Here is a 17,839-nt window from a genome sequence, read left to right on the forward strand (position 1 = left end):
TCATGCCAATCTGACAGACTTTGCCTACAGCAAATATGAATAAACATAAGGCATTAAGGTACAGCGTAATGCTATGGTTCTATAGTGTTTTTTGAAAACCATTTAGGAAGGAAATGTAAAAAAAAAATTTTTTAAAAATTGACATTTGGTTATTAGAGTATGCAGTAATAAAGTATTCCTTTATAGTTAATTCTTAGTTTATATATGTGTAGTCTCTACATTGTTAATATATTTATAGCCTATATACAAGTAGTGAGTTCTTCATGCATTGTTTCTGTAATCAAACGCTTTCAAATCCCTTCAAATAAGCTCTCGCCATCTCTGAAAACCTATGCCACTCCCACACTATACATGCATCAAAGTAGCCAGAGCAACTTTTCTCTATTTACGGATATGACAAGAGACACACGGGCAAGTGACGTATCTATGCAATTTCCCGCGAAAACTATTTATTTAAAATCATTTAAATTTTGTTAATTTTGAGGGGGGAAAAAAGAACTGAAGAACTCGCTATTTGTATATAGGTTATTATTATATTAACAATATAGAGACTATAATATATAAACAATAAATTAACTATAATAGTTTGCAAATGATTTGTTAGCACTTTATTACTGATTAAAATGTTACCGAAAATTTACATTCCCTCTTCTACTTACCGGTAGGCCTAAATAATAACAATACTGTATTTGGTAATGACATAAGAAATAAACTATTAGGGGCTTTCACACTAGAGGAACATTTTCATAGTTCCTATAACTATTGGTGGAAGTACCTGCTTTTTGTCGTGTTTGCACCGCAGGAAATGGGAACAATTTTACAACCCAGCACAATAGGAACTAGACAGTGACGCAAGTGTACGTAAGTTGATGGGCTGAACACAATGCCATTCGAAACACCGGCACCCTCCATTTTTAAAAGCTACAAAAGCGCCATTTTTAACAAATACTTACTCCACGATCTAGCATACATAATGGAACATAAACATACAGAAAGTTAATCTCAACGGCATTTACCTGTCGCCTTTGTTTGCGGTACTGTATTCTATTCTCAGCCTCAATGATATCCAGCACTGCAAATTGTCGTAGATTTAGTCTTTTAGCTCTCCTTTTTGCTCTTTTAATCGCATAACTTAAAAATCTACATTCCATCTCCATTTCACGTCACTTCACAGTTCCTACTAGCGAATGCAACCAGGAAAATGGCCCTAGGGGAACATTTAGTTCTCAGGGTCAGCCATGATGTCTAGTTCCTATAACTGAGTTCCTATAACTACCTGGTGCGAAAGCCCTTATTTTTACTACATGAAGGCCTAAGTAGAATAGTTAAATGTCCGTATTTAATAAAAGCAAGAACACTGGATGTAAAAACTTGGGTTATGTGTCCTCTAAAATGTGACAAAGGATCTAAATTTATAACATTCAATTCATACTGCAGTCTGTGAACTGAATTAACCATGTTCATTAATTCTGTCTGTAGCACAAAAATATGCAAAAACCCATAGCTCGTCACTGGGGTTGCATCCTCAAAGGTGCACGATTGTATCTTATGTACCCCTAAAGGATGCATATAGTACCTCAATGTGCTAACTGCTAATAGTGTTAGAGAAGGTACAAAAGTGTACCTTTTGAGGGTACTGCCCCAGTGACAAGCTAAAGGTACAATTTTTGCAAAAAAAATTCAGACTTTGCATAAAGGTAAATATTACTGCAAAACATTCTGACCTTGTAATAACAAAGGATTGGTGACTATTCTTTGTTTTGTAAGTAACAAAACATCAAAACTACAAAAAGATCTAAGCTGTGGCAGGACAGAAATTGGACTAACATCAAAAATGAATGTGTTACAATTATTTGGCGATCTTTCCCTTGACACTAAGCCAAGAGACCCTTCAGTCTATAAGGTTAAAATCCAAATGCCAACAATAGTATAAATAGACATTTTCTCAGTTTCTCAGTGTATGGTATGAAACTTAAAAACATACTTTCTTCTGCCAGTAACGCTAAGAGTTGGCTCTGATGATGGTCATGCACAATGATAGTCCACAAAAATTGGATCAAGCAACATCTGGATGTGATAAAAGGAGTTGAATCAAACCCAGAACTGGTTTTGTTTAAGGGGTGGTGTTGCTGGTGTACACCGCTGGGCCGAATCAGGGTCAAGTGGACTCCATGTGCAAAGGACAAATGGAGACACAGCTCTTTCAATCGCTGGCACCAAGGCTGCATCATGTACTTCCTCTAAAACGGGGCTGTCAGGGCAGCTTGGAGTGAGTGGGGTTACTATAACCGAAGGAACAGTGAGACTTCTCTCAGGTTGACCCAGATATGGGCATCTGGCTAAAATATCTTCATCAGGGTTCCCAGTCAAAGCCTGTATGATTGCGGGGTGGGCCCGCTTTTCCCTCCGGTGCCGGAAGACAAGAATAAGAACCACAAGAATGACAATCAGGAGGAGGCAGGCCAGAAGTGGCAGGATGATGAGCAGGGGATCAGATGCAGGTCTTGGTAAAGACTCCATCCTCACTAATGTATTTTTTGGGGAGGGGTCCAACTTGCCCATCGTGGTACGGGGCACATGAGGAACCGGTGATCTGCTTCGTGTGTGGTTCCCCCAGCGGTTTCGGGGTTTCAGCTTTGAAGCAGTCCTGTGTGGTCTTGTTGTTGGATCTAAGTGAGATGGAGGGTACATGGGGGACAAAGCATTTGTTGTTCTGTTGAAAGTCGGCAACTTGGTCGGCTCTAAAAGTATATGCTTCCCGGTAATGGGGTCATAAGGTATTACTAAATACACAAATTCGCCCATGGCAGGCTGAACATTGGCTGCCTTCAAAAGGAAAACAAATGAGTCATTAAGTGGATGGACTGCTGTGACATTGTACCTGGCCGCTGTTGTGTTGCCATAAATGGTTTGGAAATTGATGTTTTCCTCTATGGCAACTCTGCCCTGTTCCACATCCCTGAATGTGAAGGACTCCAGCGAGTGAGAGGCTCCTCCAAGTTCAAATGTCACTTTGACTAGCTTGCCATGTTTCGGCGGCTTAAGGATTTCAAAGATGGGATCGCTAGCACTAAGGGAGGCCAATTCTGTTGCATCAAGGACGTCCTTTCTTAGCTTCACTGGGATACCATCTGGGATCCTAACATGCTCTCCAAGGTGGATCAGTGGCCTGACTGTGATGTTTACCACCTGGTTGGTCAGGTTACTCTCAGATGTGAAGACTGTGAACTCAAAGCTGTCTTGAGAGGACGACAGGTCAGTCATGTTATAAAATAATCTGCCAGTGTGAAGGTCCTCTTGGTCAAAGTGTGTGACCGGCTCTTCCATAACCATGACACACCCATGACTTGGTGGGCCTGTAACTAAATACTTAATGGATGCATCTTTCTCATTGGTCACTGCAGCCAGATGTTCGAATGTCAGAGTCACTGTGGTCTGACCTTGCAACAGGGTCAGTCCGGTGTTGTTGACCACACTGATGGTGATATTCTCTACCTCTACACTAAAGAGCTTGTAGAGTGGTCTGTGGAATCCATCAGTTATACTGAAGTAGATGACCCCTGATGAGGGTTCCCCATTTTGTACAAAGTGCACCCTTCCTTGATTTACATCAGCCTGGGTAAAAGTGATAGCAGACTTATTGAGTTGACCTTCCAAAGCAAGGAAGCCATTTTTGGGCTTGCTGATTACCGTATAATAAAGCTCCTCAGGTGGAGTGTCTTGGTCCTCAACATAAAGGTTCTCAGTGTCCAAGGTCACAGTGTCCCCTTTGACCACTTTGAGTCTAGGGGATCCCGTCTTGAGCACAGGAGGCCGGTCATTAACAGGGGTCACAGTAATATTAAATATTCCTGATACTATATGGTCTGCATTCTGGGGTCGTTGAGCAAGCTTTCCTTTGGGGTTTAGCCACACGTCAAAAGTGAAGTTATCATGAGTGGTCTCAGAGTCATCGTGTACATAAATAACTCCATGCTTGTGGAGGTTGAATTGGGAGAACTTTAGTCTTTCATGTGTCAGGTTCTTTTCACCTACAACAATTGTACCGTGGAGGGGTGGAGAGGTGATTTCGTACCAGACCTCATAGAAATTACGTTCCTCTTCTTCTAACTTTCCCAAAAGGTTGGAGGCATCCAATTTTGATTTATCTACGAGAACACTACTACCCTCAGCGACAACAGCCCCTGAATAATGAATATGAAGTTGTTAGTGTAGAGATACTATATTAATTGCGTTCAATTTGTTTATCAAATAAACATCACGAGAAGTCAGAAAGCATTACCAGTATTTGTAAAGAGTGCACTCCTATGCTCCGGACCAATATTTTCATAAGAGATGTGGATATTAAAGGTGTGAGCATGGAGGGATGCTGGGGGGCATGATGCAGTGAAGGTGAGGGAATCTGTAGCGGTCCAGGCAACAGGTTTAGTCTGTGCATACAGCACAGCACGTTCTTTCACCTAAAATAATAGAGGTAATTAAGCTTATTTATAAGTTAGAATGATCGGTAACACTTTAGTTTAGGGTCCAATTCTCACTATTAACGAGTTGCTAATTATCCTGCCCATTACTAAGATATTGGCTGTTTATTACTACTTATAACGCACATATTAATGCCTTATTCTGCATGACAATATTCTACATCCCTTAACCCTGCCCAATACCTAAACTTAACAACTACCTTACTAACTATTAATTAGCAGTAATTAGGGGTTTATTGAGGCAAAAGTCGTAGTTTATAGTTAGTTAATAGTGAGAATTGGACCCTAATCTAAAGTGTGACCGAATGATCACATAATGCTATTTAATATCACATTTCACATATTTGTTATCACATATTTGCATTATTTTCTTCTTGAGTATGTTAATATTTACATTTTAAATATTGAGATAGGCTAATTATGTTGAAGAGCAATATTTTAAATAAATGTTTTGAATTTCACTTGAATGGTTGGCTCGGCTAACATGCACAAGAGTGAAATTAACTTCTAAATTTCTTACAGCCCATACAAACATTGTGATGACAAAAAAAAAAATGCCCATGTTGCAATACCACAATATAATTTTTGTCTGAATTTTATATCATGCTTAAATAGTGTTACATGAAATTAACATGCTTGGAGTAAGTATTTGTTACATGCTTAAAACCATACATATCTTCAAAATATATATGGAGGATGATATCTGTAGTAGAGCATTTGCTTATCCCTGAAATGTCCAACCTTAGCAGAATACACTTGCCCAAGGCTTAGTGATGCGCCTATCATATTTTTAAAAAGGCGTACACATTTTAACAAAACTCAGAAACAGATTTAATAAATACCATGTTTTGGGTGAAAGAGGAGATTTCTTGTGTGGAATTTTCTGCTCGTTTCCACATTAGGCTTCCAAATTTTGGAGGTGAGGTCACGGTGTAGGTGATGGTGCGATTCCCATAAATATCATCATAGTCATTTGTGATTATCAGCAGCTCATCTTCAGAAATTAACTTTGAAGAACCTGTGGAAAGGATACATGGAATAAATGGCACTTGAGTTTAAGTTGAAGAAAGCGACAAGAAAGAAGAAATGCAGATATTGGTTTCTTTAAAGCACTATAAAATTGAACCTGGGAAAACTTTAAGTTCTTGATTTTTCATTAAGCTGATGACCAGAGATTGGGCTGTGACACTGAAGATTTTCCTTGGAGCAAAGTTCACTCCATCATTGACTTGAAAGTGAAATCCTCCTGACAAGGCACCTGTTGAAACATAAATACCACATACCTACTGAGAGATCAAGTAAAATGGCTTATCAAATCTTTCTGGCAGTTTTGAAAGGCCCTTTAAATTGTAAACTAACCACTATGTACAAAGACCAGCTGGCCATGATTGATATGCTCTTGGGTGAAGTTCAGAACAGGCCTGGAGGGGGCGCTCTTCAGGGCTAGATGCCCATTACTAGGTGGAGTGATGATGAAGTCTAGGCTCTCAGGAGGAGAATCTGGATCCTCAGCACTGAGGTCCTCAGTGGTTATCTCTGTCACAGAACCGTCCCACACCTAATAACATAAACATGATGCTGTCAGTTTTGATCATGTTTTGTCAGGTGAGGTTTAACATTTTTTTACTAGAAACAGTATTTATTTATTTATTTGTTTGTTTTACAGCAGAAGCCGTTTTAGAATGTGTTTACTGAGCCTCCTGCTGGTGAAAGTGGGAGTCTGAAGATTAGTTCTCCACACAGTTTATGCTGTTTTAACCAATGGTCTTTAAATAATCTTTCCATTAATGGAAATAGAAAAAGATGCCAAAATTTAGTCAGATATTAGATATTAGTAAAATTTTTGTGATAATGCACAAATTTGTCGGGTCTGTGAGAAGGAGATCACCCAGGTTAAAGTCATGGTTTACTTTGTGTGTGTGTGTATGCGTTTTATTTTTGTTTAATATAATTTAATAAAACCATTTAAGTAAACAATTGAAGTTCACAAATACTGTATAAATAGATGAGAAATGATTAGTAAGTACAGTAAAGATATCTTTGTAGTGTAGAATTAGTACAAATTAGTTTCAGGGGGAAAACTCACCTTGAGGATCCTGTTGACAGTTACAACTGGAGGTTCATCATTTATGGGAGTTACATTGACATAAATCACAAAGGGCAAGCTTTGCTTCCGGATATCTGTCTCATTGGCCACGACTGTAAAATTATCTGCCAACGTCTCACTTCCGTCATGGACATAGAATATGAACCCCTGTTCAGCCTGTGGCAAAGAAAAAAAAGTATACAATGCCGTTCTTTAACAATAACAGTACATGTACAAAATCTTTACATTTGAAAGATATATTTTCTTAAACAGTGCTGTTTACAACAGATTTTATAAACGATTGCCTTATGGGAGTGAAGAGAAACAAAGTAAACAAGTGGAGAGAGTGAAAAGAACTCACTTGAGCCCTTGTGAAAGAAGGAATGGGAACACCAGGGATCCTTGAGTGTTCAATCCGGCCATGATGAGGCCCCTCGGTTACAAGATAGAAGATTTGGAGTCCATGAAAGTGTTGGTTAACAACTTTGATGATGTCCTGACTGAGAGCTTTAGAAGAACCCTCGATCAGGGTCATATTAGACACCTCTAGAGGGATGTGCAAGGGGATAATATCCACAACGACTACAAGATCATGGATTGTTAGAACGCCATTGGTTACGTCAAGTGAGAAAGAGTCATTAATATATCCATGGTCTGTTTGAACATACTGAATATGCCCTTTATTGATATCATCCTGTGAAAAGCTTTGGATGGGATTCTCCTTACTGCCATGGTAATGATCTTCTTCTACCTTAGATATCCGCAGAAAACCATGAGTGGGTGCCAACTTCACAGTATACACAATCTCGTAAGGTTTGTTATCCTCATGAATAACCTGAAACAGACCAAATGAGAATATCAAATAGATAGTCTGTATTTATAACCAAGTTGTCTGAAAATGACTTTAATAAAGCAAAACTAACCTGGAGAACGTCTTTGTTTATTTTGACAGGTTTTACTTCCTCCACCAAGATTGGGTTATTGTGAATGACCTTTGGGGGCTGCTGATGACTCTCAAGGTACACCCTAACTGACACACTCACATCCAGATGCAGGCTTTTCACCTTACTGGTGAAGTTAAAAAAGTCCTCCTGTGTTTCGCTGTCATCATGGTGATACATTACATGACCCATCTTCAAGTCATGTTGTGTGAAAGTATCTGCCTTAATACCATTGCATTGAAGAGTCCCATGGCTTGGTGGTAGAAAAACCTCAAAGACCACTTCTTCATCATGCCTGACATCCATATTAGTGGAAATACTGAAATTAGCAACTTTTAAAATGGCCACCTGGCCTTTCTGGACCAAAATACCTGTGTTGTTGGCCACCTTAACATATGGATCCTGGGCCGACACTTCAAGTAGTGTTGATGTATAGTGCTTGCCATCTGATATGAAGAGGACACAGCGGCCTAAACTCACCCCTTTGTGAATGAACAGCACTCTCTTCTCTTCTAAGTCCTTCTGATGGAATTGATAAAGCTTGTGTGTGGTGTCATTTACCAGGACTAACTCACCCATGGGGATCTTTCGTCTGGTGTAAAGCAAATCTTCGTCATCAAAGTCTGTGTCAGCATCATGGTAGCACAAGTCTTCCAGTGTAAGTAACCGCTGGCTGTCACGCACCACATGGAAAACTTTATCCACAACACGGACGGGTTTCTCGTCATTGACCAACTGGATGGAAATATTAAATGTGCCCTCCGTGCCTGGGGTTTTACTTTTCAGAGAGCCAAAAGAGGCCAGGAATGTAAATGCATCATGCGTGGTTTCACTATCATCATGGACATACAAGATGCGTTCCTCCAAAATGTCCTGATTGGTGAACTCTATTATGCTGTCGTTGCCGGAAGAGGAATTAGAGAGGTTTATTTTCTTCAATATCCCATGTTTAGGGCTGCTGGTGACAGTGTAGTGTACTGCTCTGGAGCTGGGTGTCTCTGAGAAAAGCATTGTCTTAGTAATGACCTTGCTCTCCCCTTCCAAGAGAGAAAGTCCATGATTTCTTAAAATTATGTAATGAATATCTGCTTTGATGCTGATTCTGAACTCATGAATCCCTGACATGGCAAATTTCGAGAATACTTGAAAGTGAAACATGTCCCTTGTATCATCCTTTGGCCTTTCTAAGAGCTCATATTGCAACTTGCGATTAGTAATGTCATCTTGGCTAAAGGTAGAGTTCTTTTTTACAATCTTATTAACAAGAAGAAGATTTCCTCTCCTTGGTAATGTCAACAAACGAATGTGAAGGTCGTTTTCCGAAAGTCTCGCACCTTTGGTGACAACATTGAATTCTTGAGGTGTCAATGTTACTTTGTGTTCACCTTCTATCGCTACCTTATTTCTGGTTATTCTGTAACGTATCCAGCGTACTCTAATCAAAAACAACAACTCATCTGTAATGACTGAACCAACGGTGACTTTGCATTTTAAACTGTCAGTGACATTACTTTGCTGCGTACCATGGAAAGTGCTGAGATATCGAAGACGCTCCTTTTCCAGAAGTTTCTGCGTGAATGTGCCTGTTTGCTTCCACTGCCCACTTGAATGCAGCCTTTGCAGCTCACCATAGATTGGTGGCACTGTGACGTCATAGCGAATATCCACTGCTTGTTTAGGGACATTCACTTGTACAGCAAGATGTTTGTTACTAATAAAGGTTGCTTCACCTTGGGTTACCTCTACTCCGGTGTTATTGGCAATCTTGTGTTCTAAGGGAACAGCGATGATCCTGAATACCACAGTGTTGCTTACCTTGTCCCCATCACTCACCCTAATAGCCATTCTGGAGTTCTTGACACCTTTGTGGACATAATTCACTTTACGTTGCTCTAGATCGCTTAGGGAAAATGAGGTCACTGCCCGGCCTGGGTGTTCTTCTATTTCTAGAAAACCTGAGTCAGCATTCAGGTTTCCAAGCACTGTGAACATCAGGTCTGTGGAGTTAGTGTCAGGGTCGATGGCCCTGAGAACATCTGTGCTCAAACGACGTCTTGAGTGCTCCAGCAGAATGAAGAGACTGCCCTCAGGAAGGCTAAGTTCAGGAGCATCATTGACAGGTGTGATACTGATGTTAAATCTGTGCAGACGGTTCCCTCTGAGATAGCTAGGCACTTCCTTTTTGCTGCTGGTGAAGATGGAAAACATGAAAAAATCATGTAGGTCCTCAGATCCTCCATGGACATACATTACCCTTCGATGCAAGAGGTCCAGCATATTGAAGGTGTTCTCACCCAGATTAGGGTCAACATCCAGTCGGAGTTGCCCATGTACCGGTTGCTCTTCAATGCGTAACATAACCTGTGAATGTCGGATCCCAAGCTTACGGAACTCTAGGTTAATCTTTATGTGTTTAGACTCAAGTGGTGCTCGTCCACCTTCAAGAACCTCCAAATCCTTGAGTAAAAGGACATTTTTCTTCTCCAGCTCAGGTAGGACATCTGTCAAATTTTCATAATCCATAGTAATAATTGATGGACTTGTGGTACTGGGTCCAAGCCCTTTGTCTGGTTCACAACCAACAGAAATATCCTTGGTGACCAACGCTTTTGGAAGGCCCATCCTTTGGTAATTAACTCTGATATTTCGAAGACAGCCTTTAAACGACCCTCCTCCAATTCGCTTGCCTACCATAGAGAGCAAACCATTTTTGTGGATTTCTGTGTAAGTGCTGATATCAACCCCACCTAAGTACAGAGGCCCAGTAAACTGTAGCGCACTGGCATTTATCCCAAAGCTAGAATTGTGCATCTCCAAACCCAGAGTAAACTGAAGATTCAGAGGAGACAAATAAAGCCGCAAAATGTGCCATGTCCCATCATTGACGACCATCAAGGAACGCAGTACTGTCTTAGTTGCACCTATTTTAAGGATAGCAACAAGGTGACCCTTTTGGATCTCCAGGGCAATATAGTCACTTTGGCCTGCAGAGCTGTATAAAAGGATCCCCTCGGATTTCACTGTATGCAATTCACATTCAAATACACCCTCTTGGGGTACGTCCCATGCTGGCAGCGACATGTATGCTTTGGAGCTGAAAAAACTTATTGAATTGTTGACAGTGGCTGAAAACTCTGGGCTGCAACCAAGTGACACTTCATGAATCATTTTGTATCCAGAGTAAGGCCTAAGGGAGGATAGAAGGTTATGCTCATTGAACAAAACCTCATCGACACACCCCCGAAAGCCAGAAGATGTTTTATCTGCTGAGAGGTAGGGTTTTTCCAGATCCCCAACACCACCTACAAAAAGCCCATCTTGGACTTCCAGTTCAAGATCAGGTCCTGGCATCTTAACAGTTGTTATAGAGTTTTTGTCCACAGTCAGCGTGATGTTGGCATGGTCATGTTGAAGTTCTACTGTATGCCAGGTGAGATCATTCAAGGGGATACCCTTCTCAGAACGAACCGTCCGTTCCCCAGATCCAAGATCAATCCGCACCTGACAGAGATGGACAGAAGATCTTAACAGTAATGTAGGAAATCATCTTTAAAAAGCTAATTATTTCACTCTAAAATTTGCTGGGTTAATTTATTACCCAGACTTCTGGGTTCTGCCTGTTGGGTTATTTTCAGTGTTGGGTAATTTTGTGTCTCCCATCGATGTGTTAAGTTTCAGGGCTCCAGACTGCGACCAAATGGTCGCATTTTGCGACTAAAATTTAAGTGTGCGACCAGTAAATTTGCCTCACGTTAAACGCATGGTTAAGCGTGGAATCCAGAATGAGTGAGTGTGACAAGAATAGAGAGCGCGCGTAAACGTCTGTGGGAAGGAGACGGAGACAAATATCACAAGCTGCTATGTGCGTCTTAGCAATGAGCGATCTATCGACTCGTTACCAAGCAGCGAATGCAAACAAAATGAAAGTGGAACGAAAATAATACGCTACTCATTTATGCTTCACGGACCGGACCAATAATAGACAGAGCAACGCATAGCCTTTCTTATGTATATCAATGGAGCAGCGCCCCGAACTATTGACAGTAAAATAAAGACCCGAACTTGCCAGTCGCGGGCCGATCTCGCTCACGCGACACTGTTACTTGGAGATCCAGTGAAGAAATCCATTGAATTCGCCTCAGAATTAATAACATCATCGCAACGAGATCCAGTGAGAAACATTCCGATTCGGCGCAGAGTTCTGTTATAAACCATAGATATCAGATCAAACAGTGCTGACGTGGAAACCAGGAGAAAAACTTATAGCAGGCTTTCAGTCCACAAATCAGCAACATTCACCATGGATTAAGGCTAATGTAGTAAGTAACTCTAACCATAAATATGATAATGTGACAGAAATAGTCAAACGCAGCCTACACATCTTTTCTAGCACTTCAAAACTATAATATCATATATAAATGCTTTTTGTAATTTATTTTTTATGTGATGACCAACACATTTTTTGTTCATCCTTCAAAGATTGTCCTAAAACTAAAAAATTTAAGATGTTGGATAACATTTAAACACTTATTTAAAAAAAAATACCATTATAAACATGTTTATTGGCTATGTTCACTCCTTAATATAGATTTTTTCACTCCTTTTGTTTTTTAATTAATATTAAGACATTATGAATGATAATAATAACAAAAGTTAATTTCATCTACACCCTAAATTAAGCTTAGTGATTTATTGTCAGCCCCAGTGCTACCAGAACTTTTTTTTTCTTTTTGTAGAACTCAGTCTGAGTTCTCATTTGAGGTGATGCTGCCCTCAAATTTGAGTCTGGAGCCCTGTGAACTTAAAATAAAACTGCATATCGTAATATCTGTACGTTAAGTCTCTTTATTATTAAATAATTTGTCCGTATTACAGTTATTTTGGGGGATATTTGAATAATTGCATTGCAAGCTGATTTAAGGTGTGCCCCTAAATTTTCTGCTTGTGCTCCTAAAATTTTCAGTCAGGGGCAACAGCGCTCCTAGTAAAAAAAGTTAGTCTGGAGCCCTGAGTTTCATTGACTAAAATGATGCACCTCCTCACAAGGTTTGACAAACTGGATTAAACTGGAACAGTAACAGGTCATTTTCTCTCCTGTCCCAAGAGATCTTCCTAAATAACTTTAAGGTTTATATACACTTGTGTATCAAATAATATTCCTAAGAAACTCATATTACATTAACTACAGGTAACAGAGTCACCATGTCAGTATTCCTCAGCATGAAAGGACTTGTCAGCACAGTGATGCAAGTGGAGGTGAATACTTTTTCTGTCTGGAAGCAACAAGAAATCACTTGCCTTTTGTTTTTGCCTGTGGGCAAAATATATCTGTTTTAAGCAGTCCTTTACAACTCGGATAAATGTAACTGCCAAGGATGGGTATAAGTTTAAGCTCATTTAGAAGGATACTAATTTGTAAGATTCCAACATAGTTAAGCTGATTCATTTAATTTGATTGCAATATGTCACTATGTAGCTAATCTCAGTCTCTTACAGCAATTAAAAACACTGATTGTACTGCATTCTTAATATAAAACATTATTTCTGTTTTGCACATTAATCTACATTAGTTAAACTCTATTCTAGCAAATGCATGAGTAACATAAGGGTATTAATATGCAATTAAGAGTAACAAAACTTCAAATTACAGGATTCAATAAAGTGGATATACAGCTTTGTATATGAAGGCCGCTTTTCAGTGACATGAATTTGAGGCATTTAATTAATCACCTGTACTCTGCCAGAATGCAGTCCCATCCAGAGGAAGTCCATCTCTCCAGCTGCCAAAAAGAGCAGGCCACTGGGTCCAGAGGTTCGGAACCGTACATGGAAAGACGTCTGACTGGACAACCCAACTGTTTTCAAATGCACAAAACCATCTCCGTAGAAAGAAGCTGCAAAGTATTTTGAACTCGCATCAATAGGGATTATATAAAAAAGTTATTTGTGTGTGCTTAATACAGCATATACATAAACATTACACGGTTTTCACATTCTGCACTTTACAACAGTAAGGGCACAGGTCACATTCCTTAAACAAAATGCCAGAGGGTAAGATGTTCTGAAAACAGAGATCAAAATAGCTTATATCTTTCATTGTGAAACATATCTTGCTTTTTGAGAGATATAACGCATTAATTAGTATCACACAATTGCTTCCCCCTAACTCCATCCACTTTTGTCTGTCCTCATATGTGTGTGAATTATTCCTACATACTGTATCTGAGTTAGACGCTGCTCCCGAGTAAATTAAGAGTTTTATCGGCCTGAACAGCTCTGTGACAGCTGTGCCTAAAGCAGTTTAGACTAAGTGCTGTTGTGTCTGCTGCCCTCTAATGCGTTATCAGAATTCAATTAATGCATTTAATGTGCTGAATGCCTTTTAAGAGCTTAATTTCTAGAGCACTGTGTCAAAGGGGTCGAAAGGAGTCAATAAGCACAGCGACTGGAGATGAATATGCTTTTCAAAATGCTAACCATAGTAAGTTAGTAGGGGCGGGGAATTAAACGTAATTATTTGATTTTTTTTCCACACGTGAGGGACAGATTGCAAAAGTATGTCCAAGTTACTGCATAAACTAGTCGAGAAACAAACAGCAGCAGCGAACAATAAACACCTATTTTAGAAAAAGAGTCTGTGGCATCCATCCTAATGCATTGTTTGCTTAAAAACACTGGGTCAACGTAACATCACAGAAAATGTGTGCTTGTTACATAACTAAATTCAGTTCAGTTACACTTTATTTGAAGGTGTCAGTGTTACAGTGTAATTATACATTTGATGACTGAGTAATAACAATTAATCACATGTAATTTCTTTAGGTTTAGTTGCATGTAATTATGCATAATTTATAGTACTACTACAGTAATAAATGACATGTAACAAGGACACTGTAAAATAGTATTACCAAATATTCATTAGAGAAGAAATACACCCATGAAGTCACGAATATAAGAGTATCGTATATTTATAAACGCTTAAAACATCATCTTATCCTTCTATCAATGTTGTTAAGATGTTTAAAAAATGCGTTTCATTGCAGATTACTATCTCTATTTGGCTTTGGACTGGGAGAGGTCGCTTCCCACATGCTGCAGGCAAACAAAATGAACTTGAACAGATCGGATTATATCTAATCCCATTTCAGACATGTGTAGAAGCCACTTTGTGTGAGGTATTAATTTCTGCTTATGTGTCACTACCTCCAATTGTGCCGTTTATAACTGGTTGTTTACATTTTCTGTAGTTTGCATAAATAAAAATCGTTCCATTTGAACAGTATTAATAACAGTAAATAAATTAAATTAAGTTCTACTGAGATAAAACTACAAATGAATTCATGAACTACTGAAAACCACAACAAACTTCGATAAAAGTGTTGTTTTAAAGATGAATGACTTATATTATATTGGATTATATTATAAATTTAATGAGTATGCTGACACTCACCTCCGAAAGCTTGTCCACCAGTCAAAGACAGCAGCACAAAAACGCGCCACAAACACCTCTGCTCAAAGGCAATGTGAATCCACATGTTTCATAGCACTTCGGTTCAAATGTGATGTCTTATTGATTTAATATTGCCCAAAGTACGTCCATTGAGCGACCTTAAATCATGGTTAACTTTAAATCACTGTACCTGCAAGTCTGTCCATTAAACAACGTCACGGGCGTGTGACGGGTTACTCCTCCCTTTATGCATATGCATATAGCTACTTGTGCCACAGGGATAACTCAGAAATTACCCAGACTCCTCAAACAAATTATTCAGTATGTAATGAAACGAAGTGAAATCTTAAAACTGCCTAATCTGTTTAGGTTAGTTTTTGGCATAGGCTATTGATCTATTAATATAGGATAGCTCAAATGACGGTGAACAATCGATCATGTTAAAGCCATTTTTCGAGTCGCATTTTGTCATTCTGTTTTTATTATGTTTTACTTGTTTATTTTAATGTTTTATAATCAATGCATACATTTATAAACATCAGCATTTATAATCATACCTTTATAAATGCCTATGAATAAATAGGAATTAGCCTATAGGCTATACTTTTATAAGTTTAGAACAGAAAATAGAGATAAATTCAACACATGCGTTTATTGGCGTGTTTGATTTTAGTTTGGTCATAGCACTATGCAGAAGTCAAAATCGTCTAATAATTTTGACAATGACCACTAGAGGGAGCAATCACACAACATAACCAGAGCCGTTAAACACAATTACAGTAGCCTATCAAAACATCACACTGTTTTATTATGATGGGAGATAAGACTATAATAACATCGCTTCCTAAGCATGTGTCTTTGTGGAGGTAATAATGAACTAAGCATTCATTATTTTACTGTTTTCTTAATCCATTTGAAATCAATGATTATCCCCTGTTGCTGTTTACCCTTTACATATCACATCTAAGGTTAGATTATAATATCTCCCTCACAGGATTATGGTATTTTTTTCTTTAGGCCTGTTTTAGGGTTGCCTTGCCTTGCCTTGTTTTATGTTCAGATCAGTGTGGGAAAACAACGTTTTACTTTGTGTTTTTTTATTTGCCCCTGGAATTAATATATAAACGTTATTTCAGACCCAGGGGGATCCATAACACAATAAAAACACACAGTAAAACATAAAAATACAAAGCCTTCCACAATGTTCAGTGTCTAACATACAGACATGTTCGCCAATGGTTCCACAGTCTGGAAGACTGACTTTTACCAATACATTTTTACTTTATTTTTAACTTAATTTTAACAGAAATTTAAAATTCTGTCAGTAATTACTCACCCTCATGTTGTTCCAACCCCGTAAGACTTTCGTTCATCTTCGGAACACAAATTAAGATATTTTGCCGACCAAGAAAGTTAGTAAAGACATCGTTAAAATAGTCCAAGTGACTACAGTCGCTCAACCTTAAGTTTATCAGGCGACGAGAATACTTTTTGTGCGCAAAAAAAAAAAAAAAAAAAGACTTTATTCAACTATTCATTTTCTTCTGTGTGGTGCCTCTGAGTGAGTTCACGTAGTGTAACAGCGGAGCGCTTCTGGGTTGTATGTCAGAACGTATGGGAATGCTGGTCATGCGTGTGAGCCTACGTTCTGACGTACAACCCAGAAGCGCTGCGCTGTTACACTAGGTGAACTCACTCAGAGGCCCACACAGAAGAAAATCGCTAGTTTTTGCATACTGTGATCTCGAGTGGACATCTAAAAATATCCTTAAAAAATGTGTACAAAAAAAAAGTTAAGATCTTGTTTTTCATGCCCTAAGAGCAGTAAAAGCACATAAGAAAAAAAAAATCCTGACTGAGGTTGTCATAATTCATGCATGAAAGGGTTAAATGCATAGGATAAAACGTTATTACATTTCCATGAGTAAAAAGTTGTGAAAGCGTTTTTCGAAATTAGCTGTGCTGCTCTTCCTTATGTACTTCAGAATAGTTCCACTGCATATGACTATCATATCACTCAGTAGCTTGGTATATGAAAGGACCATGATATTACCATCTGATACGGTTTCATTTTTGTAAGGCAACACAGACAGTGAATACAGATTGTGTAGCTGTAGCGGGCAATAAACCCATAATAAACCCAGCCATATGCAGATACGCCAAGAAAAGCAAATGTTAGATAACACATTAAAAAGGATGAGCATTTTTCTCCCACATCTTGGGGAAATATTTCCTCATTCCCTGGTTGATTTCTGACTCTCATCCAACTGTTGCCTTACACTTCTAATAACCAATAATGGCTCTCTGTTTCCCACTGTCTTTTAATATGACTGGGTTCTGCCTTGTTCTTTAACATGAAAAACATAAAAGTTCTGTTGTTTCTGTTGCACTACTGAATCATCTTAACACTCTTATAAATAGCATAGAGGGAAACATGTTTGTTATTGCCAAAGCTTTAAAAACCTGTTGTTTTTGTGCGCCAGTGACGTGGCCCGGATCCAAATGAAGGGGAAGAGAACGATAGGTCAGCACTGAAGCAGTTTGGAGAAACTGTTGACTGATTCACTTAATTTTAAACGTCCGTAATAGTTCTGAACGAACACAAGCCAGGTCTGTATCCTGTGATATAGAGCAGTGTGTTCTGGCCATGTGTTTACTGCCATTAATATGGCTGTGGTGGGCGGAGAACAGCTGCTATACGTCAGGAAAAAAAACCTGTATGTGTCCAGTGAAACATTCTCAACTACACAAGTTTTACAAATAACAAACTATAAGATTAGTTAAAGGGGTCATGACAAGAGAAATCAAACTCTCCTTGATCTTTTTGACATTTAAGAGGTCTTTGTACCATTAAAACATCTACGAAGTTTCATAGCTAAAA

At 38.9% G+C, this 17,839-nt stretch overlaps 1 protein-coding gene across 1 annotated transcript; it reads right to left on the reverse strand.

The window, feature by feature from the left end:
* Positions 1-1,948: 1,948 nt before the first annotated feature.
* On the reverse strand, positions 1,949-15,189 carry LOC130087148 (chondroitin sulfate proteoglycan 4). The gene is made up of 10 exons (XM_056253373.1): positions 14,959-15,189; positions 13,239-13,402; positions 7,491-11,009; positions 6,929-7,402; positions 6,568-6,744; positions 5,841-6,039; positions 5,608-5,739; positions 5,324-5,499; positions 4,283-4,460; positions 1,949-4,184 (listed from the first exon to the last, which is right to left on the reverse strand). The coding sequence occupies exons 1-10, from the start codon at positions 15,041-15,043 to the stop codon at positions 2,092-2,094; spliced, it is 7,197 nt and encodes a 2,398-aa protein (XP_056109348.1). The 5' UTR covers positions 15,044-15,189; the 3' UTR covers positions 1,949-2,091.
* Between the last annotated feature and the right edge of the window lie 2,650 nt (positions 15,190-17,839).

Source organism: Rhinichthys klamathensis, unplaced genomic scaffold (genome assembly GCF_029890125.1).
Source record: "Rhinichthys klamathensis goyatoka isolate OS25496 unplaced genomic scaffold, OSU_Roscu_1.1 h1tg000104l_1, whole genome shotgun sequence".
In the NCBI taxonomy this organism is placed as follows: Eukaryota; Metazoa; Chordata; class Actinopteri; order Cypriniformes; family Leuciscidae; genus Rhinichthys; species Rhinichthys klamathensis.